The 23,684-nt window shown below is 44.1% G+C and overlaps 1 protein-coding gene across 2 annotated transcripts in view; it reads left to right on the top strand.

The window, feature by feature from the left end:
- PTDSS1 (phosphatidylserine synthase 1) overlaps positions 1–23,684 on the top strand; it is a 55,711-nt gene that overhangs the window by 27,382 nt on the left and 4,645 nt on the right. For both annotated transcript variants that reach the window (XM_006273232.4, XM_059723864.1), the window contains 7 exons: positions 4,560–4,711; positions 6,747–6,888; positions 7,637–7,749; positions 12,208–12,273; positions 21,743–21,842; positions 23,009–23,077; positions 23,602–23,671. In XM_006273232.4, the coding sequence (XP_006273294.1) occupies positions 4,560–4,711; positions 6,747–6,888; positions 7,637–7,749; positions 12,208–12,273; positions 21,743–21,842; positions 23,009–23,077; positions 23,602–23,671 (712 nt within the window). The remainder of the gene's footprint in view (positions 1–4,559; positions 4,712–6,746; positions 6,889–7,636; positions 7,750–12,207; positions 12,274–21,742; positions 21,843–23,008; positions 23,078–23,601; positions 23,672–23,684) is intronic.

Below are 23,684 nucleotides of genomic sequence, written 5' to 3'. Positions count from 1 at the left end.
GACTTGGCTAAAAGGACTGCACAGTGGTCTTGTTACTGGATATGTTGTAGTAATGAATTTGATTACTTGTTGCTCAGGATAACTTGGTTTTATCTAATCTAAAACCCGGCTGAGAAGAATATTTATTTTACTGAAACCCGTGACACCACATTTCTATGAACATAAAAACCTGTTCCATCCCACCTGCATGATCAGAGTATGGAAGGTACCATTTATAGGAAAGTTTGATGATGCATCTTGTAGAAAAGCAATTTTCTGAACTTTATTGTCAGTTATTAAGGAATTTAGACAAACTATCTCCAATTCGTGTAAGCCAAAAGTTCTTGGGACGAAATTTGAAAACTTTAAGGTAGAAATTAGGGCTCCCAAAACTATATTTCAGTGCTTGTAGAGGCCTAATTTTCAGAGCTACAGCTTTCGCTGACTTCAGTGAGGCTTCAGGGTGATTGACTCCTTTGAATATTAAATCACTTACTGAATGTTAAGGAACTCAGTTTGTAAAGGGTTGGCCCTATCCGTTCCTTTTTTACAAATGCGTGTTTTTATTTTTTAATGTTTGAGGATACCTCTCTTTCCAGGCCACTCTCGGAACTACCCTGAAAAATAAAATTTGATTAATGAGGGCAGTAGGTGACAATGAGGGGACAACATTTGCCTTTGCCTCCTGTAGCACAGGTTTAAATCCTGACTTCTCTCTCACATAAAACTGACTCTTTGCATTTCATCATCCACAACTTAACATCATGTCATGTGACTGGTATTTCCTGCTGGTGAAGGGCAAGATGCTGGAATAAATTACATCTCTTCCAAGTTCAACCTATAGGGAGTTTGCTCCCACTCATATGTATTTTTAATGTATTGATTCAAATGAGTCAGGTGTAACCTACAGAAGTTATCGTGGGTATTGCAGAGGGCCTGTGTTGTGCCTCTCCTGTTAACATTGGTGGCTGTCAGCTAGCTAAGTCTACATATTGAAATTGAATGCCTAAACATGTGGCAATCTTTCTTACTAAAGGTGGGATTCAAGCATACTTTTCTTTCCTTTTGCTGCACACTACCACCCCAACAGAGTTTAAAAATCAAACATCTGTGTTCTGTTCACATTCTTCCGTGTTGGCTGTAATGTGTAATGCTTTTGGCCAAAGTACTGTAGAAGAGAAGATCACCAAATATTCTGAGTTAAGATGTATAAGAAGTAGATATAGTTACAACTTCAGATTCTGTTTTTAAAAACTTGAAATTGCTATTAACAGCATAACCATTCACATACAACTTAATTTTTTAGAAGAAATGTAAATTTCTTCCTAAAACTGATAAAGTTGTTAAACAGTTCCGGTATTGTAGTCATTCCCAAGAGGAGAGAATATCACTGTAACTCCTTATAAAAAAAAAACAACATCCTTTCTTTCTGCAAGCATTCTTTTTGCCCCTTCCCCTACACCTGATTAACGTCTTTCTGTATACTTCTAGCACCAAGATGATGTTTCAGTGTGAAATTCTAGTCATAAGCAAGGGACCAAGCAGGTCAATTGCTTTCACTTTGTTTAAAAAAAAAAAAGAAAAAAAAACTATATGGAAGCAGGACTGAGTGGCAATTTTCAATGTATTATGAAAGAAAAAATATTCCTTGGATGTTTTGCTCAGCAATTCCTTGAATGTTCTAAAGGGGTTGCCTAAAATGCCACTTCCTAATTTTTTGATGACTTGCTGAATGCTATCCAATCTCAGGTCCTTGGGTCAGTTTTTCTTTTTGGAGTGAAACAGCTCACTTGTTTTCACTTAAAACAGAATGAAAGGAACTCCACAACCCATTTCTAGTAAGATGCTGTTTTACTTTGTCTCAATGTTGCATTCTGTCTCCCTCACTGAAGATTAGAGCATAGCTGTTTCCTGAGAAGCAGAGAACATGCCTGATCCCAGTATGCTGTGCTTGAAATATACAGCATAGCATAGAGAGAGAGAGAGTTTCAGAAACTAATGTTAGGGAAAGTTCCTACAAGAATGAGACAACCCATTCACCCCTATGGGTGTGTCTTAGAGTTGCCAGCTCTGTTTGAATCTGTTAGAGGAGGTTTCATCACATGGCATACTGACGTTAATTACAGTGTGGAGACTTTGTCAGGAAGGCAAATGCACATTGCTGTTACATTTTTAAAAACCCACTGGACTACTGTACACATCAGATTCAACATTGAATATAATTTATCTCCTGGGTGACTCTCGGCAGTCTCCTGGAGATTTAATCCAGGGCATTCCTGGAAGGTTGGCAACCTTAGTGTGTTCCCAGGAGCGGGAACGTCTGTTTTCCCCGGGCTCAGGTAGTATTGGCGCACTTTGTGCTGCTGCTACTTGCCCTGGAAAACAGCTATGCCACGTGCGATCTAGCATGCAGCACATTATTCTGGGTGGGGTAGGGGAGGCTGAGCTGGCACCTGGGCTGGCCCCAGCAGCTTTACCTGGGGTCCTGGGAGGCCTCTGGGAGCTGCAACCATGGCATTTCTGAAGCAGGGAGCCTGGCTAGCAGCCAGAGCATGGCTCCACTGGCTAAGCTCTGGGTAGGCTGCTGCCACATGTGTCACCCTGCTTACTTTTAGGCGTGGGGGTGGCGGGGGTTCATCCTCAGGATCTCCTGCAGTCATACCATCCCCCTGCAATGCAAAGTAGCAGCTCAGGAAACACTTGCATGTATAGCATGAGGCGCCTCAAGCAGGTCTCTGGCACTGCATACCACATGTCCACACTCATATGGATGCGCCCCGTGAAGCCAAGTTGAATATAGCATGGGTATGATTTGGAGTTGTTATAGTCTGATCTGACTTAAGTCACAGGTTCTGAAAAGTTTCATTACCATTGGATTCACACTTTGCAGAGGTGAGACAGCTTGCATGAGCATGGAGAGTGAAGTATCCACCTTCTCTGAGGTCCTTTCAGAACAAGAAGGAAACGCTTCGACTTGACGATATGGCAAAGCTTGCATTGTCATTAAGTGGCTCACCTAGGAAAGAAAAATGGCACTTAAGCTTTTATAAGCACTCATTTCCCTAAAACTATCTTTAACAAAAAAAGACAAAATGTTCTCAAAAGAGTTAAATTAGAACAAATCTTAAATATTTTTGTTCCCCAACATATCTCAGTATTGACCATTGTGATTAAAATATAAAAACATTCTAATTATTATTAGGGGTGTACTGATAGCCAATTTTTAGGAAGGCATATCAATACCAATCCAATTTCTGATACGCAGCCCAGCAGCTTGAAGAGTAGTGTTTAGCTGATAAGTCTGTTGTGGTGGAAGGGAAGGAGGGAGGGAAGGGGTGTGAGAGGGCAGATAGAAGCCCCTGCAGTGAGGGAGGGATTGGGGCTGGGGCAGGCACTGCCGGGCGGGGCACGGGATGGAGCTGCGGCTTATCCAGGGTGGTGGGGGGGTTGGCAGCTTCTGCCCTGCGTTCACCTTGGGAGGGCATGCGGGGCGTGTGTTCCAGGATTTGCATGGGGTGGGGCGGGCTGTGCTGGGCTCTTCCCAGCAGGGGCTGGGCCAGGCTGCGCTCAGGGAGCGGAGGTTGGGGGGGCTGCAGCCACTCCAAAATTCACTGTAGCCCTCCCAGCACTGCCACCCACCCTGAGCACAGCCTGGCCTAGCCCCCTCTGGGAAAAGCCTGGCACAGCCTTGGCCCCAGCCCACAGCAGCAGCCCACCTGCCCTATGTGCAGACCCGAGGGCACATGTCCCCCATGCTCTCCCAGGGTGTGTGCAGTGGTGGGAGCCACCCTACACCCTCCAGACAAGCCGCAGCTGTGTCCTGCACCCAGCCCCTGCCTCAGCCCCAGCCCCACTCCCTCCCTCACCGCAAGGGCCTCTGTCTGCCCCAGCCCCCATGCCTCTTTCCTCCCCACTCCCCTTCCACCACAACACACTTACTAGGGGGACGCAGCTCTCCTAGCTGCTGGGCTGTATACCTTGGTGCCTACATGCTGTGCACATGCATGGGGCCAGTTATTGGCCAAATGATCAGTCACATCAGGCAAAAAAAAAGATGATTCCTGATACAGTCAATTTTCATTATACTGGTGCCAATCCAGTATTGGACCAATGTATCAATGCACTTCTACTTATTATATGTTGCTGGAAGTTCTGGGAGCAGTCAGTTTAACATTGATAGACAAAAGAGATTGTGAATATTTGGTTTTAGAAAAGCAACAAAATATTCTTTTTCCTTCCCACAAAGGCATGCAGTTATTCTGCACAGTTGCTGCATTTCTGAAATGGTTTTGTGTTACAATGTTGAATTATGCCTCAAAAGTCAAAATTTATGCTATGTTCCTGTAGATTGCGCAGCACCAGAAAGTAAAGAGGAAAGAAACTTCTGGTATTTTCATCGGGATTTTAGCTAAAGCTTAATATAAGGGTCTTTCCACTGGCTTCAGTGGGCTTGGGACCATGCATAAACTATAAGATGTTTAATTTGTTCATTCATCGCTGGTAGTGGGAAAAACAACCTTATAAAATTGTTTGAATTCTATGTTGTTTCACACCCAGAATCTTTTTGTTCTATTCTTTAGCTCTTCTTTATGCATCTTCTGCCTAATTTTGCTGAATGCTGGTGGGATCAAGTCATTTTGGACATCCTGCTATGTAATGGAGGTGGGATCTGGCTGGGCATGGTAGTTTGTCGTTTCTTGGAGATGAGGACCTATCACTGGGCAAGCTTCAAGTAGGTTCTAGAATAAAAGCCAAAAGCATGTTTGATATTGCAGTGTACAATTCTGAATTTGTAGTTTCTCAGGAAATGGATTTTTTTTAATGCAAAAGTCTTGTTCTGTAGAAGTAGGGTGTAGTCATTGTATGCTTACAATGTTATAAAAATGATTGATGATGTTGGGGCACCATCTCTGTTTAATGCACAGTTTTTCAATTATAATTGTTTAAAATTCTGCTTGTAATCAGATATGTGAGAGTTGATGACAAGAATACAAAATGATGGAAATGATTTGTCAATTTTAGTCTTTTATATCAGCAAAACATCGTTTGAAGAAAATGGAGAACCAGATGCACAGATACCTGAATTGTCTGTCCTGTTATAACCTTCTAATTGTAAAGGTTTGGCATGTCTTGCTCTAATGAGTGACACAATAATAATGTCTAGCTTTTATAGTCTGTCAAATTCTGATTCCCTTCTATAGGGAGAGCTCTGTTAATATCTATGGAATCATTTGCAAAGCAGGCTAATATTCATTGTGAATAAGGCAGAATCTGTTCTGTAGTAAAAGTCATGCATAGATCCCAATAATCTAGTTTCTCCCACAATTTTACAGAGATGGTAGGTCTTTTTGTCCATGTCTTACAGATGGGAACTTGGAACACAAATAGTTTAAAAGTGCTTATCCCAAAGTTGTTTGCAGTGAATTTGTCAGTGCTAATAAGAGAGCGCAAATCTACTGCCCTTTAGTTTGAACATGTATACTAAATCAATCTATCTCCTTTAGCTAGAGAAGTTTTGGTTCCCAGGAGGAGGCCTGGGATTATCTCGGTCCATCAGAGGTAGAGGAAGTATTGTAGATGTAGATATATTGTTCATGCTCCTTAGTTTGTGAAAGGATGCATTGCAGATGTAGATAGAGTACAGATGTATAGTATTATCCATTCAGGAAGCTGTCTACAGTGCTTTTTCCATTATCTTAGATTCATATGCACATTCCTAACATTGTAAATGACTTGGTTGTTTATGTAAAGGTGAATCGCAAAGGAAAGAATGTTCTTCGCTGCTTCTTTTGTGCTAAAGACAGCATCTCAAATTAAAATACCCCCCAACATATATGTGAACTGTCAAATCTAGGTTTTCCTGCTTCAGCTAGAGGTGCAAAAATCTAGAGTGGGATAGTGACATTGCCTAGGGCTGTATGTTGACTTCTAGCTCTCACAGCCATCATCTGGAAGAGAGATTAGGCAGCTTTCTCTGAGTTCACCCTTCCCCCGATTGTTGCTTGCTTGAATTAAATAGGTGTTAATAAAACCATTGTAACCCAGACACAAGACTTTCCTTCTTCTCATATTTGGAAATATTAAATTTAAGGAGCTATATAAATGACGGCTAGTCCCATAGCTTGCACACTGCATACACTGCCATGTAAGGGGCCCAGACTGAGCCCAGTAATAGTTCAGCAAATGCCAGGAGTGCTGCCAAAGCGATGCAGTTGGGCCTGTGAAACAGGAGTCCTATATGCTTCTAAACAGAGAAAACTTTAAGGCAAGTACTTAAAGGATAGAGTCAGTAGAAGAATTGCCCTTTCCTTCTCCTTGATGAGGACAGTGAAGTTGTAGAGCAGGATGAAAATGGGGAATTTGCTAGGTCCATCATTTTAATAAAGTCCCTCTATTTTCTTTCCCCGAGGGGAAAAAGGATAATACTTGAAAGTCACTGAATGTGGTCAGTTTCAATAGCACTAGGAATTAAACTTCAGTGCTTTCCAATTTTTGCTTTTGCTGCTGACTTTTAAAGTCTATAGTTAGCTGGTTACAAAGAACACTGTTTTTGTAGCAGTTTGCCTCTTTATTGAAACACTGAATGAGTTCTGTCTCTTAACAACACCCTTCATTATAATGCAAAATCATATGCAAGCCTTTGCCCTTGCATAATCTAATGGGAAAAGAGTACTGTATCAGGACTCGTTATAGAACAGCTATAATGAGGTATCACATTTTTTCCTTGCCTCTTCCTTGTCTTTACTGTAGCCATTCTCTTCTTTCAGGGACATTCACACCACCACAGGGAAAATCAAAAGAGCTGTATTACAGTTCACTCCAGCTAGCTGGACCTATGTCCGCTGGTTTGACCCCAAGTCTTCATTTCAAAGAGTGGCTGGAATCTACCTTTTCATGATCATCTGGCAGGTAAAAAATAACTTTTGTGAAATCAGAGCTTGTATCAGCTCACTTTACTTACTGGCTGTGTTAGGTTGGAAGATATTAAATTCTTATCTCAGTCCATCATTGAAATATTCAATTAAATGAATTGATACCAAAAACTAATCTGGATGCTATATGACTGAGTTAGACTATAGTTTAATTTAGGAGTGAAATTACAGAATCTGTGAAAGAAACAAATGGTTACAGATTGATATGTTGGCCATGTGGTTAGCTGCTGGAACGGAGAACTATAAGAAGTGAGGGACAAGTGTTTCCCAACCGCTGTAGATGTACTGGTATGATAATCAGAATTCTGGCCCTCATTCAACAAGCTTATCCCAGCATGCCTGACTTCAGGTGCATGAAGTTTTAGTAAGGCTGCTTATGTCCTCAAAGCTAAGAGCTTGCTGAAATACCTTACGTTATAAGTAAATTTAATAAAAACTAGACAAGTGAAGTCAATGGGATATAATTTTCATGATGAGCCTGTGAACTGGCACTATTGTTGGATTACCTCAGGTATGCAAAAGCTGTATGCATGTTCTAAAGCAGGGATTTGAGGCACTTTAATATTACAATCAGCAGAGGTGGTTATTGCGCTGAAGTCCCTACAGGACTCTCCAGGTGCTTTTTGAACATTTTCTGAACAGTCTCTAGTGGGGAGTCCTGTGAGTTCTGTGTGCAGCTGTTTGTGACATAAAACCTTATTATCTGACTCTCTTTTAATTTTCAGCTGACTGAGTTGAACACTTTCTTTTTGAAGCATATCTTTGTGTTCCAAGCAAGCCACTCTTTGAGTTGGGGCAGAATTCTTTTCATTGGAATTATCACAGCGCCCACTGTAAGGTAATTTGTGGCTCTTTTTGGTGGTGAAGTAGGTCTGACTCAGGAACATACATAGAGCTTTGTAAATAAATATAATATGTGAAAAATTATGTATTTGCCTCAAAGTACAAAATGATTATTATGTTTTTAGCTGTTAGTTATAAGATCAAGATCAAAATTCAGTTGTCTAGATGTATGCTCCTAGTGGTTCATATGGAAATCTACATTTGATTAACGATACGGGAATTATCTATGATTCTGTTTTGTCTACAAAGTAACTACCAGTGCTGTGGGGATTAGTGGCATATAAAGTCGTGTAGGGTTTCATGTGAGCTATATGATTTGACAGTGTACAGACTAGGGAATCTACGTCTGTGGGTTAGTGCCCACACTTGACTCCAGCTATCTACTTAGGATTGTGTGTGGAAAATACGATAATTAGGAGAGGTAGAACAGTACCTTATTTTAATTAGTTGTGTCAGGTAGCCACCGGGTGTGGGTGCGTACCCTTACGTCCTGCTGACATCCACCAGCCCTCTCGGGGCAGCTACAACCTTTGGTCAGTCTAGGTGGGGTCCTATGCTCTCTGTCTTCCTGCCTGCCATGACTTGGATGTTGAAGAGATCTCTTTCTCGCTCTTTTTTTTCTTTTGAGATGTTAATGAAAGGGAGGTGGTGACTACCTGCCTCCACCACAACTGACCACCAGTCTTTGCCCCGGTTCCCAAAGGGAAAAGGATGGTAAAATCATCATCCTGAAGTGATTCCTTCCTTCCTCTTTTTTCAGTAGGACAGCCATTGAACTAGGTCTCAAGACAATTGGGTTCCAGTCATACCTCAAGTGTCTGAGGCTTTCCTTCCACCCTGGGCTTTCCCTGTGTTCCCCGTGTGCCGGGGAGATGTATTATTATCCCCTGCTAATTGCAGCCACACCTGGCTTAATTGACGGTGTGTGGTCGCTTAATAAGCACAAGAAATCCTTAACACAACTAGGCAGTGAGCGGTGGGAGGGTTGGCCTTCCCTATCCCTCTTTCCCCAGCTTGCCTCGGCTTCAAGTCCCTCTGGTCTCACAGTAGAGCCACTAGGGAAGCAGGTCCTTCTTCCCTCCATCTTGGAGGCACCTACTCTCTCTTTGAGTATTTTGTCTTGCCGTGGCCGTCTCAGGCTCAATGGGCGGCCCGCGGCGATTGAGCCACATCTTCAAAATAAACGGAGCCAAGAAAAGAAAAAAAACAAATGGAGCCAATGGTTCAGGAGCATCCGCCTCCTCTGACTCCACTCCAGATCTCTCCCGCTTTGGGGCTTTTCCTTCCTCCTTCCACCCTCCTCTTCACCCCTTTAGCGAGGGTTCCACTGCCTCTTCGGAGTCCCACCAGGTGCTTACCCTGTCCTTGGGGCGTTCTCCCAGCGTCTCTTGCTCCCAGGCTTCATTCTTGCCCTTTTCCACCATCCTTGCTCCTCTCCCTCCCCTGGCTCTGCCCCCAGCCCCTGGATATTACCCCAGGGGCAGATTTGCACCAATCCACTTCACCTGCCGAGATGATAAAGCCGGGCTGGGGCAGACTGGGAGTTCCCACCGCAGCGTGGAAGTTCTGTTCCTGTGAGGTCTGTGTCCCGGCTCGAGAAGGCATTCTAAGTGAGAAAATTCCAGGTCCTCACAAGTTGTGCTACAATATATGAACCATGATTAGAACTAAGGGACTAATCACTCTGTAGTCACCCTACAAAACTGTATGTTGCAACTTATTGGACACACCTACATGTACATTTACGGCACTGTTGTTACCACGCCATCATTTAGTACTTCCAAAAGGAACTTTTGGAAGTACTAAATGACAGCACAGTAACAAACTGTACTGCACTGTGCCAATGTTGCATGGTTATTTTCAGCTGCTGTGTCGCCGTAGCGACGCACTATAGCAAAGAAGTGTGTTGCTATGGCGACCTAGGTGTAGTGTCAAGGTGACCACTGATGCTACGTTGCCGTAGCATCTCCTATAGATATAGGCGGTGGAAGTGGGGGCTAATGGGGTTTAGCTCCCCTCATAGTGGGGGAGTGGTAGAGCCACAAGGCAACCTGGCCAAGGGCTTCTGGCGGCTACAGCAGGGGTAGGGAGGGACACACAGATAGTGGTGAGGAAGGGAGTAGGGCAGGGGCAGGCACTGCACAGCTGGCGGGGCATGGCACTGAGCCGTGAGAGCCTTATCCAGGGGGACACGGCTTCTGCTGCTATGCACACCCTGCAAAGCACAGGGGACATGTGCCCCTGGATCTGCATGGGACAGGGCAGGCTCTTCCCGGGGGGGCAGGCCAGGCTGCACTTGGAGCAGGCGGTGGTGGCGCTGGGAGGGGCTATGGCAGGGGGGATGCAGCCACCCCAAAATTCGCCATAGCCTCCCTGACCCTCCTTTCCAGCATCACTGCCACCTACTGGGAAGAGCCCGGCACAGCCCTGGCCCCAGCCTACAGCAGCAGCCTACCCTGCCCCATGCAGATCTGGGGGCACGCACCCCCATGCCCTCCTGGGTCAAGTGCAGCAGCAGGAGCCGCCCCACCTCCCCCATGCCCCCTAGATGAGCCACGGCTTCATCCTGTGCCCTGCCCAGCCTGCCTTGCCCTGGCTGGGCTGTGCCTGCCCCAGCCCCTGGCCATAACTCTCTTCTTGAGAGTTCCTGTGTAGTAGAGGTATACCAATACATCAGTTCCGTATCAGATATTGGCCCAATGGGGCCAATAATTTGGCCAATAAATGCCTGTGCTGTGCACAGCCTCACTCAGGCAGCAAGGAGCACAGCTGGCAGCATGAAGAGCTACTTCCAGCTGGTAAGTCCAGTGTAGTAGAAGAGGAGAGGGGTGGGAAGGGGCTTTGAGGGGGCAGATCAATGCCCCTTGCAGTGAAGAAGAGGGCAGGGGCAGGCGCTGCCAGGGTGGGGGGGAGGGGGGAATCCATGGTTTGTGGGGGGGAGGTGGCTCCCGCTACTGCTTGCATCCAGGGAGGGAATGGGGGGAGGGTCCTCTCAGATATGTACAGGGTGGGGCATGTTGCAGCTAAGGCTGCATGGGGCTCTTCTTGGTGGAGGCTGGGCTTGGAATGGGTGCTGGCAGCACTGGGAGGATGCTGCATCCACCTCAAATTTCACTGCCGCTTTGCTCCCAGCACTGCCGCTGCCAGCTTCCCGGCGCCACCCCAGCTCTTCCCGGCACGTGGGAGGAAGTGAGGCCTTGAGCCAGGGCTGCACCGGGCAGCTGGTGGTGGCAGCTGCACTGGGAGCAGAGTGGCAGCAAAATTTGGGGTGGATGCAGCATCCTCCCAGCGCCACCGGCACCCACTCCAAGCCCAGCCTCAGCTGCAGCTGACCCCGCACAGATCCAGGGGTCACATGCCCTCCCAGGGTGCAAGCAGCAGCAGGAGCTGCCTTCCCCACCCCTCCGCCAACAAGCTACAGCTCCGCCCTACCCTTCCCTCTCCCTCATTGCAGGGGGCATTGATCTGCCCCCTGCCCCCCCCCAACCCCTTCCCTCCCTCTTCCCCTTCCACCATACTGGACTTACCAGCTGGAGGCAGCTGCATCAGAAATTGGATCAGTATGGACTGATATGCCTCCTTAAATGTCAACCCCCAAAATCTATTGGAGTACCCCTACTGTGTAGACAACTTCTTAAATACTTACATGGTTCATCTTAGTGTTGTATTTGAGCGTTTCACAAGCTTTTATATTTGTTTGCACTCAAAGCATCCTGGTGAGTTAGGAAAGAGCTATTATCCCATACAAATAGAATGCTTACATCGTGAATTCTTACATCTATGCTGGCAGAAAGCATTTTCTCTAGTTATATCACCTAACAATACCTTCCACTCACAGGTTGTCAGAGTATTTTAGGGAAGAGCTTGCGTTTTTCTGCTATCGGTGCTGTACATATTTTGAGAATGAATGAACGTGAAGGTTTACACTTACCCATGCTGAACCCAACATCAGAACGCAATCTTTTCAGAATAGTTTCAGAGCAAGAGCCGGCCATAATCTGGCATTCATTTTCTTGTTTTCATTTGTTTTTTTTAAAACCCACTTTGGACTATTTTTTTAAGACTGTTGCACTATCAACGTACTACTTTTAACTTCCCAGGCTCTAGTGCACACTCTTAGGATCAACTGTGTTTTAAAATGGGGAAAATAGCTCCAAAGTTTAGAGCATAGAGAATTAAAATAAAATGTATTCTTTAAAATTTGTTAGGTCTAAGATTGGTCTATGGCTTGAATTTATCACTGGGATTAACCAGTGAGAAATTAAAGCCATAGACCAAGTTTGTCCTAGTTAAATGAAGCAACCTTAGTAGGCCGTCAGAATGTTTTAACTGGGTGCGTAAATTGTTAAATTATCAGTACTCTGCTTTTATAATGTGTACATATAACAGTAATGTTAACCATTCTTGTTTTCAGCTTCATTAAAGAATTCTCTCATATTGTTTCTATTTGCAGGCAATACTATGCCTACCTCACAGATACACAGTGCAAAAGGGTAGGAACTCAGTGCTGGGTGTTTGGGTAAGTGTTCTCATGTGTCAGAAGTCTTACCAATGTAATGCTGCATGCCTGATTTTTATTGTTTTTAAGTGTCAGCAATATGCTCAGTGCAGTCCTAGCTATGATGTGAAGCTGGTCTTTGTTCCACATTGCTTTTAGTCTAAAAGATGGGCATAAAAAAGGCTCCTTGGAGCTGAGGAAAAGAGAACATTACATTTGAGGAATGAGGAGACAAGGGAAGGAAGCTATGTAAGGGCTATGGAGTGATAGAACATCTGCATTCTTTTTCTGTTTAACTACTGATGACTTGGCCTTGGCAAATCACTTATCTCTAAGGGCATTCATTTTAAGGCTGCAAAGTGATGCTTGCTTATTGTCAAGAATATGAACAGCTTAAATTAGAGAGCAGACTATGGTTTTATATAAAGCCACTATTTCTTTATTTCAGTGACCATTACCTACATGAGAACAACATTTTGGGTCCATAATAAATTATAATAATTTGTATTCTGATAGCGCTTAAGAGCTTGAGTTGGAGACCAAAATCCCATTGTGCTATATACCGTGCAAATGTTTATACATCCCTTTAGGGTCCTTTGGCAAAAGGTGTTTTGGGAGTGCAAAATATTAAAAGATAAGGATTTTTTTTCTAGCTGCTCAGATTCCATGTTATCTTGCAAGATGCATCTTTTTCTACATAGGAAAAATTATTCACTCTGTATTTATTTTGCCCAATATTTCTTCTCCACCATCAACCCTAGATAGATTGCTGGTTAACAAATCTTATATTTGTAAGTAAAGGTGAAAATTCCTATTTAGCTTACATGTAGTAGTCTTCAGTTACCTGTCTTCTGGCACAGTATGCTTCATACAATCTCAATAATTAAAATATACTGAATTACAGAGCAGTATACCTAAAGTATGAAGCAGATCCAGAGTGGTCTCTGGGCTGCAATGAGTTTGGAATTCCCAGTACAATTATTAGGATGGTACAGCTGTGTGTTTGTGGCTCTAAGTCATCTGTTCTATTTGACATCCTCACAGGATGCACTGTCCCTAGCATTCTTTAATGCTATTGTAGAAAAAAACCATTACAGTTGCTGCAATATTATTAGGATAGGCTGAGTTTATATAGCCTGCCCTTCCGTTTTGGATGTGTTAATAATTTGGCTGTAGAACAGACAAAAAGGATGATATTAAGCGTGGTTGGAGACTTAAAGGAAGCAGCAAGAAAAATGGGAGCTAAGAGCTCTTTGTGTAAACTACCAGTGATGGAGAGAAATATGTGCCTGACAAAGTAGTGGGTAGCAAATTGTGAAACTAACTGAGCCTCATTTGGGCCTACGTTTCCAGGGCAGGAGTTGTAGGCCTTGAAGCCATGACAGCCACACAAGTCTGAAAATTTGGAAGGGGTGGTGCAGTGGCAATGTTCATTGCTGCTCCCTTGCTGCCAAATTTCCATGGGGAGCACTATGGATGGTCCAATGTACTAGAGAGCAACAGCTCACCAGTTTGCACCAACAGACTCACCCTGTACACTGATGCTACATCACTCCACTGGCCTGCAAATCTGGAGGGATGAGCACCGCTGTTTTAGGGTTAAAAGTGAGCAAAATAACCAGTCATCAGGCATAACTATTTTATTATTGGAGAAAGATGTTTGTAAACAAGGCAAACATGATGAAAAATGGTTATTTCTACTATGATTTTTTTTCATGTTTCTCTCGCTTAACAGTGATTTTTTTGAACTTTTGAGAGTAGGATTGCCTCCGGGGGCATTCTTCTCTATATAGGCTTGGAGCAAAATGCATGGTTTACAAAATAAGTAGCAAGTCCTGTTTTAGTATATTTTAAACAGTTTATAAATGGACAGGGTGATTACACATAAGTATAGGAAAATTTTGTTGAGTTTATTCTGGATAATGTAAACAGTTTATAAATGGGCAAAAGGTAACTGATCTTAACTCAGTTTTATGAAGTCAAAAAATATATCTAAATTCATTTACTAAAAGTTAGCCATTCAAGAAACTGTCTTGAGATGAACCATTTAGTGACCATTAGAGGCCATTTGGAAATATTAAGACTATAAGGAATAATTCAAATTATTTCACTCTGGTTATCCAGGGTAGTCATAAGTTTCCTTCCCAGAAATATGTAGATTAAATCTTTTTGATTTTTTAACAGGAAAAATCCAGTACTGTCTTGAATAATTGTAGTATTTCAATATTGCTTTAAAATCAGTACAAGAACAATCTCAACCTAATTCCGTGGCAGACCTTTGGAAAACTTTCTCTCATCATTGGTGCTGAAATCTTGCTCATGCTGTTGTGTTGCAAAAGCAGTGCCATAGTGACAGATTGCTTTTGGATCCTGTTTGCTTCAGAAGTGAAAAGGTTAGCCTCCTTCAGTAGGACTGAGACAGCCACTGAAGTTGCTGGAAAGCAGCGCAAAGATAACTTTGTTCCTTACATTTCTTGGTTCCACTGAAGAAACAAAACCTTACTTGTTTAAGGCTTGGCTGCATTTAAATATTAATTGCTGTTACCTTTTCATTGGCCTAGCAGCTTCATAAAAGATTCTAGTAGCATCTGAGTTTGTGCTCTTTTAGTGCATATGAAAAGGATGGCGATGGTCTCTGTTCTTTTAGAATGAATTTTCAAAACATCTTTAACATTTTTTTAATGTATATTCAGTCCATTTTCTGAGACTTGTTTAGTTTTATTAGGACTTAAGTTGAAATTTTGTTTTCAAGAAGTCCAAATAGGCTTGCTTTTTTATATACATTTTTTTAAAGAGAAAAGTCTTTTTTAAACTTTCATGACTCCCTAGGGTGGTTAACCATTTACTAGTGCCATCAGTGCTTACAAATTCTGCACAAATTTTGAAATGTATCTCTGCTGACTGTCGTGATTTTAAAGTCAGTCTCGTGATTTTTTGATTGCTTGTCACACACCAGGGTGTGAGCAGTCTGCTTAGTGCAGGGGTGGGCAAAATCCAGCCCACGGGTTGGATCCAGCTGGCAGTGGACTCCCTTTCCCAGCAGCCCCTACCTGTGTGGCTGGGGCTGGTTTCCACGGAGACCCCGCTGCGGTTGTACTGTGAATAGCACCAGCTGGGGGTTTAATGGAGGCCAGCCCTGGCAGTGCTGGCAGGGCACATGGCCAGGCAGGGATCTTGCAGCAGTGACAGCATGGTCCAGAGCCAGGGCAGAGCTGCGATCTAAACGACAAGAAAAGCAAGGTTAGGGAGCAAGCTGGGTCAGGTACCTGGGAGAGCTGAGCTCCAAACAGTCTGAGTTGCGAGGCAGAGATCAAAGTCCAGGCAGGGCCAACAATGGGCAGTCAGATCTGGAATTAGGACACAGGAGCAAGGAAACGGGGCAGTGTGAAGGCAGCAAGGGCCTTGTCAGTAGGGCAGCTTCCACAGGAAACAGGAAATCTTATATAGGTGTGGGGATCCAGTCAGCAAGCCAGGAGCCCAGGCCAGTTGGGGCCAGCAGTAGGAAGCCCATTTCCCTGTGGTTCCCCTTTCCCTGTCATTCCACCTTTGTCCTAGGGGGGCTGAACTGGCACTCAGTCCCTCAGTCTCTAGTTCAGGGTTCAGGACCAGGCCTCAGCAGTGGTTTAGCTTGGTAATGCAGTAAGCTGTATAGACGTTCTAATATGGACTGGGGGAGGGGGAAAGTAATTTAAACTTCTGAATGAAATATGGATGTTTTACTAATATAAATATAAGTTCAATAAGAATTTAAAGAAAATTCTGACTGAACAAATCATACTTTAAATTTTCAGTACCAGAAACACCAAAAAAGTGGGTGAAAAGACTTAATAGAAATGTTCAGTGAACAGTTTTCACCAAAATAGGATTTTTTTTTTTTGCATCTATTGTCTTTTTTTGTAAGGTAAGCCTTTAAAGCAGTGATTCTCAATCAAGGTGCCAGATGTCTGGAAAAACTTTTTCAGTTAGACTGGTGAGGCAGTGGACTAGGCTGCCTAGCGAAGCTGTGGACTCTCTGTCACTGGAGATACTCAAGAAGAGGTTGGACAACCATTGGTCGGGATTGATCTAGGCATAGCATTTCTTAACTTCTATATGGGTGTTTCTCAAGCTTCTGGACTTTGCTAAATGCACCCCCCCCCCCTTCTGCTACATGGGCCAGGGTGTTTTTAAGCCTTCCTCAGAGGCATTGGGTGTTGGCAATAGCCAAAGCTAGGGACCTTAACTAGGGTGTGCTAAGGCTTCTGCTGGGACCAAAGCTGGAGGTTCCTGGCTAGATAGTCTTGCCCCTCTGCTCAGGGTTACACTGATCACCACATTTGGGATCAGGAAGGAATTTTACCCCATGGGTCAGACTGGTATGGACTGGGAAGATTTTTGCCTTCCTGTAGTGGGGAGCGTGGCCTTCTAGCTGGGATTTCTTGTGCATATATTAACAACATTTCATAGAAGCAGTGCATTGGCTGCTGTGGTTCCCCTGCTTTACCTGTGGCAGGTTAGGGTGTTAGGTCTCTGTTGTTAGGGTTGATAGTAGTCTTATGTACGGTTTAGAATATGCAGTGTACAGGATGGTTTGGATAGGGACGATCCTGCCTCAGGCAGGAGGTTGAACTAGATGACCTTTGGAGGTCCCTTCCAGCCCTATTTCTCTATGGTTCTATGATTCTCTTTGAGATCCCTTCAGGGGTGTTACGAGGTGTGACCTCTTATCATTCTGAATTCTTTGCAACAGAATAATTGCTTTATTATTTACCTATAGTTAAAAACCGAGTGAGAAGGGGAGGAAGGAGGACCCGGGCAACTATAGGCCAGTCAGTCTCACCTCCATCCTCGGCAAAATCTTTGAAAAAATTATCAAGGCTCACATTTGCGAATGCCCAGCAGGACAAATTATGCTGAGGGGAAACCAGCACGGGTTCGTAGCAGGCAGATCGTGCCTGACTAATCTGGTCTCTTTTTATGACCAGGTTACGAAACGCCTGGACACAGGAGGAGGGGTGGATGTTGTATACTTAGACTTCAGGAAGGCCTTCGATACGGTATCCCACCCCATACTGGTGAACAAGTTAAGAGGCTGTGACTTGGATGACTACACAGTCCGGTGGGTGGCGAATTGTCTAGAGGGTCGCACCCAGAGAGTTGTGGTGGATGGGTCAGTTTCGACCTGGAAGGGTGTGGGCAGTGGGGTCCCGCAGGGCTCGGTCCTTGGACCGATACTCTTTAATGTCTTCATCAGCAACTTGGACAAGGGAGTGAAATGTACTGTCCAAGTTTGCAGATGACACAAAGCTATGGGGAGAAGTGGACACGCCAGAGGGCAGGGAACAGCTGCAAGCAGACCTGGACAGGTTGGACAAGTGGGCAGAAAACAACAGAATGCAGTTCAACAAGGAGAAATGCAAAGTGCTGCACCTAGGGAGGAAAAATGTACGGCACACCTACAGCCTAGGAAATGACCTGCTGGGTGGCATGGAAGTGGAAAGAGACCTTGGAGTCCTAGTGGACTCCAAGATGAACATGAGCCGGCAGTGTGACGAAGCCATCAGAAAAGCCAATGGCACTTTATCGTGCATCAGCAGATGCATGACGGATAGATTCAAGGAGGTGATACTTCCCCTCTATCGGGCGCTGGTCAGACCGCAGTTGGAGTACTGCGTGCAATTCTGGGTGCCGCACTTCAAGAGGGATGTGGATAACCTGGAGAGAGTCCAGAGAAGGGCCACTCGTATGGTTAAGGGCTTGCAGACCAAGCCCTACGAGGAGAGACTAGAGAACCTGGACCTTTTCAGCCTCCGCAAGAGAAGGTTGAGAGGCGACCTTGTGACTGCCTATAAGTTCATCACGGGGGCACAGAAGGGAATTGGTGAGTATTTATTCACCAAGGCGCCCCCGGGGGTTACAAGAAATAATGGCCACAAGCTAGCAGAGAGCAGATTTAGATTGGACATTAGGAAGAATGTCTTCACAGTTCGAGTGGCCAAGGTCTGGAACGGGCTCCCAAGGGAGGTGGTGCTCTCCCCTACCCTGGGGGTCTTCAAAAGGAGGTTATATAGGCATCTAGCTGGGGTCATCTAGACCCAGCACTCTTTCCTGCCTATGCAGGGGGTCAGACTCGATGATCTATTGAGGTCCCTTCTGACCCTAACATCTATGAACTAAGAGCTTGTATTTTTCAAGGGGTGCCTTGAGTCTAACAGGAGGTCCCTTAAGTCTAAAAAGGTTGAGAACCACTGGTTTAGAAGCTGAGCTTTTAGCTACACATTTCAGGGATAGTGCTGGTTTATGCAAAATGTGCTGGTTTGTTTTCTTTTCTTTTATTGGTTCTGGCATGTATACAAATGGCAAAGAACATAAAAGGTGGCTTTTAGCTCAATGCCACTGCTTCTTATAGAGTATGCTGACTTTCTTGCTTGCAAAGAAACTGCCTAATCTTTTGTTAAGGATTAAACTTCTTTTCAAAAATGGATCAAGAAATGAAGTGAATGTGTGCATACTAATGGATCAGTCACTAACCAATGTATGTGTTGCATGATTCAGACTGAGAAAAAAAAGACATCCCAAGAGCCTGGCTCACCTTGCTGTAATGGAGTAATTGGAAATGTTGCTCTTGGAGACTCTAAAAGTGAGCAGTAGCCTGCAGGGCCCTGCTATATGTATGAAAAGTGGCAACATTTGCAACCCATAAGAACAGGGGTCAGCAGTCTCCCGGCACATGTCACAGCATGGCATGTGAAGCCATTTTGCTCAGCATACCACAGCTGGCCCAGGCCAACCACAGAACCTGGGCTGTTTGCAGCAGGTAGCCGGAAGGCTGCAAGCCCTGCTGCAAGCAGCCCGGGCTCCATGGCTGGCAGCAGCTGCCCAGAGCCTGGGCTGACTGCAGCTGGGAGGCTGCAAACTGCTGCACCTGGCTCCCGAGCCCTAGCCAGGTTCCATGGCAGCAGTGGTTGCACTCATGCCTCTGAGCAAATGGTGGGGGAGAGGGCTGGGCCAGTGCAGCCTTGGCCTCTCCCCCGCCATCCACTCAGAGGTGCGTATGTAGCTACCACTGGCACCGTGGAACCAGTGCCAGTGCTCCAGAGCCTGTTGCAGCTGTTTGCAGCCAGCCAGCTGCCTGCTACAGCTACCTGGGCTGGCTGTGGCAGGCAGTAAAGAAAGAGGCTGCAAACAGCTGCACTGAGCTCTGGAGCCCATGGCCAGGTTCCCTGGCAGCAATGACTGCATGCACACCTCCAGATGGACAGCAGATGAGGGGCTGGGGTTGCGCTGCCCCAGGCCCCTCCCTCACTGTCCTCCCATAGGGGTGCATGCGCCTGCTGCCACCATGGAGCCTGACTGGAGTTCTGAAGCCTGGTACAGCTGCACCAGGCTCCAGAGCCCTAGCATCAGCTCTGTGCCAGCAACGACTGCATGCATACCTCAGGGCTCAGGACAGGGAAGGGGCTGGGGCAGCACAACCACCCGGAGGTATCCACCCTGAGGTACGCATGCAGCTGCCACCAGCAACAAGGATTGGGCCCCTCACAGCTCCCCCATGGTCTGCCCCTGGCACACCAAGTCAAGGCATGGGTGGAGGTTGGGGTGTTTTTGGCACTCTGGCCAAAAACTTTGCTGACCCCTACATTAGAATAGCGGGGGGAGGGGGGTAAATAACCAACTACCAGTCCCCTTTCATCAAGTTGGGAAAAAAGTAATTCTTAACACAGGGAAAAAAATTATCATTTGAATGCATATAGAAATTGCAGTGAAATAAAGCTGATAATACAGTTAAATTAAGAAGAAGATTGAGTGAAATTCAGGACGAAAAGGATCTAAAAAGAAGTCTTCAAATACATTTTGTTCTCTCTTCTACATAGTCTGTAGTTGGTACTCATTATTTTACCTAGCCCAGTTATTTTTTCCTTGTTTGGTTTAATAAAAATGGCTTATTGTTATTAAAATAAAGGCTTTTCTTCCTGACCAACTATACAGAGTTTTGGCAAGGAAATGAGCTACTGTCCAAAGATAAAAACAATTCTGCTTCTGTAAGAGGTCTGATTGTCACATCCAAAGTTCTGTGCATCTGAATAGCTCCTATTCCACCTATTAGGCCCCTAAACACAACACTATTCTACCATGCTTGAACCCTTAAAAATATTAATCTAACAGGTGGCATTGTCATGTGCTTTTTTGTGATTTAGTCTTAAGGCTAAGATGACAGCGATTTTCAGGGACTTGAACAGAATGAAATAGCATTATGCGTGGTGCCCAACACACGGAATAAGATCTGGCCCTGAGAGCACAGGTTGCATACACCAGGTATTATATCTACAAACAGCATTGGTAATACTACATTGCAGTAATAATATTGCAGCCTTGTAGCCTTCTGTTTGAAGATCTCGCGGTTAATGAATTACAACATAAAGAGCCCTGGTGGAACAGTAGGGGAAGTATTATCTCCATTTTTATGGATTGGAAAATTGAGGACTGAAGGTTAAGCTATTTCCTAAGGCATCAATCGGGTTTATAATCCAGGTTTACTGACTTTCAATCCTGTGTTCTGTCCGCAGGATCATTTTAAAATTTAATTACTGAGGGATTAAATTTGCCAGGCTGGAAAATGTATGACCTATTTTAAATGGACCCCTGTGTGGAGAAGAATATTTGTGATATAAAATGGCACCTCCCAACAGATGTTAAAACAATGGCACAATGAGATTGGAGGATTTTATGACCCATTTCAAACATGTTACCTCCTGCCATGCCTGTCTGTACTTCCATCCCCTCCCTGGCACCCCTTCTTGCCACCATGAGTTCAGGACAGCTAAGGGAAAATAAGGAGGCAAGGTTTCTGAAGGTTTCCCTGTATCAATGAGCTGGAAAAATGTAGACATGAGTGGTTTGTTGACTGGTGAACCCAGCACCGAAGAGGATTGTTGTTAGTTCTTATAATAACAAAAAAGGATTTCGTTTTTACAGTTATTTTAGCTTAAGGGTTTGCCCACAAATCTCAGGCTGCTGCAGGTAGGGAATGGAAATATGTACAGGGTAAATGGATTGCTCAGGAGTTGGGGCTGCCTTGTCAATTAAAATCCTTCCTAAGCAGCTCGTATCTTGACTGGCCTAGGGTAAATGAATCGATGTTATCAGTCTAGTGAACAGGTGTCCACAGAGCAACTGAATGTACATGGAGGTGCAATCATCAACTTATCTCTCCAAGAGTATTAGTGGGAGTGCATTAGTGAAAGTGTGGGGAAGCCTTTATTACCATTGTGCATACTTCAGCTATTCTGTAAATAAGCAGAGGAGTCCAGCTTGCAGGCCGTCAGCCTATCACTCCTCACGTGTTCTTCACTTGAGAAGAAACAAGAAATCGCCTTCAAAATTTTTGCTTATGCTGCTACAAATAAAGGTTGCTACAGAGAGCCACTGCAAATCTAGAACCCCAACCTTTTTGTATTAAATCTTCTGTATTCGTTACCTCACCTTTTCCCCCACTTCTCTCTTCCCCCAGGGTCATTGCTTTCCTAGAAGCTATTGTGTGTATCAAGTTTGGACAAGATCTTTTTTCCAAAACACAGATATTGTATGTTGTGTTTTGGTTTCTTTGTGTGGTAAGTAATATTTCTCTCATGAAATATGGCAGAGCATTGAGAGTGTTAATAACATCGTATACCAAATTCTACATTGGCGAATGTTGGGTTTGACTGGTATCTCTCAAAGCACAATGCTTTCTCTAAAGTTTTTTTGTTTTTTTTTTTAATAGATGTATTTTTCTGTTTGTGACATAATGGGATACAGTCCTTTCATCTACACTTTTGAAGTTGCCACTGGTTTTATTTTTTTTCTGTTTTATAAGGAAAAATATTAGAAATAACAGGTTCATGTCAGAGAAAGAGACAGAGAAAAAGAGACCTTTCTGGGTATAGACAAACAAATGCTCCCTTGGAGTGGTTTCAGAAGGGGAGGGGGAGCTTCTGCCCATGTACCATCATGCCTCACCTTTGACTCTGGATGAAGCAGGGTTAAAGTAGGAGCACTTTTGCAACACTTTTGGCCTAAAAGTTACAGTATAATAGCTGGTGCTCATCTTGCTGATCTTGTCTAACTTGGAGCTGTTAAGTCTGATGGCAAACCTATGTATTATAACTGGTGAGAAAAATGTCCTTGTAATCAGGGACTAGACTGCTATGAACATATTTTATACAGGTTATAGGAAGTCAGACTTTTATTCCTTCCTTGGGGTCTAGCTTTATTCACAAGGGCTTTATTCACAAAGTACTAGACCGTGTAATTTTTACACTCAGTTTAAAATTGTATAAGTACTTTGCTAAATCGGAACAACTCATAATGAAACTTTCATCTTAGCCCTAAATCTTTTCCACCCCTGACAGTTCTTAAGTGCAATCATATAGTGCTTATGTGTTTACAGTATTGTAACTTTGCAGGATAACATGTAGAATGTTGGAAAAGAATTACCAAACAGGGGCCTTGGTCCTACCAAGCTTATATACATGATAAAATATGTGCATATGAGCAGTCCCACTGAATTTGGTGAGGAAGAACTACTCCTGCCAAAATGGATTGTAGAGAGAGGCCCTGATATCCTGAGGATATTTACATTTGTAAGTGTTCTTTGCTCAGTAAACAGTGTGGATTTACCAATGGCTTGTGAAACAAAGGACCCGATTCTGTTGGCCATTGATTTGATGCTGTTAAGCCAGCAGTGAATTTAGGCTGAGTTTGTAAACATGTTAAATATCTCTTCTCTTCCTTACAGGCTTTTACTACTTTCCTGTGTCTATATGGCATGGTTTGGTATGCAGAATACTATGGCCACCGAGAAAAGGTACTTTGGGGGAGTCCATTTTCTTTATTTTAAATCCGTACAAAAGGCCAAGGTATATTTAAGTCTTTGTAAAAACGAAGTAAAATAAAATGTTAAAAAAGAGGGGAAATAGACGTGATCCAGAGCTCATTAAAATCCATAGAAAGTCTTCACAAAATTCTTGTTTTAGATCAGGCCCAACATTACTGTAATCTGCAATCCAAGCTATTCAAAATAGGCCTGTGATTTTATCAGTGGGCTCTGGAAAACGAATGTCCCCGTCATATAGATGGATGAATATTACAATACAAAGCTTTGTAACAGAACAGATCACACGTAGAAGCTGACGTGTTCCTCTTGCGTCAGTTTTTTGTGCTTCCTACCCAGGTCAGGGGAAGGGCTTTTACTGTTGTTAGCAGTGTTTTATCAGAATTCCTATTGATGCTTTAAATCTGTCTAACAGGAAATGATAATGTAGAAGAGAGTAGCGGTGAGTGGTTACAAAGAGCAGCATCCCAATGACTTGTTCTTCTTGCTTTTTACAGACCCTGTCAGAAAGCGAAGACAGCCCATACAGCCCAGATGCCTCCTGGCTTCATTCTAAATTCACAAAAGGTATTGTTACCTT

This window comes from Alligator mississippiensis, chromosome 3 (assembly GCF_030867095.1).
Source record: "Alligator mississippiensis isolate rAllMis1 chromosome 3, rAllMis1, whole genome shotgun sequence".
Taxonomy (NCBI): Eukaryota; Metazoa; Chordata; order Crocodylia; family Alligatoridae; genus Alligator; species Alligator mississippiensis.
The sequence above is the reverse complement of the archived record's forward strand: the minus strand, read 5'-3'. Positions and strand labels throughout refer to the sequence as shown.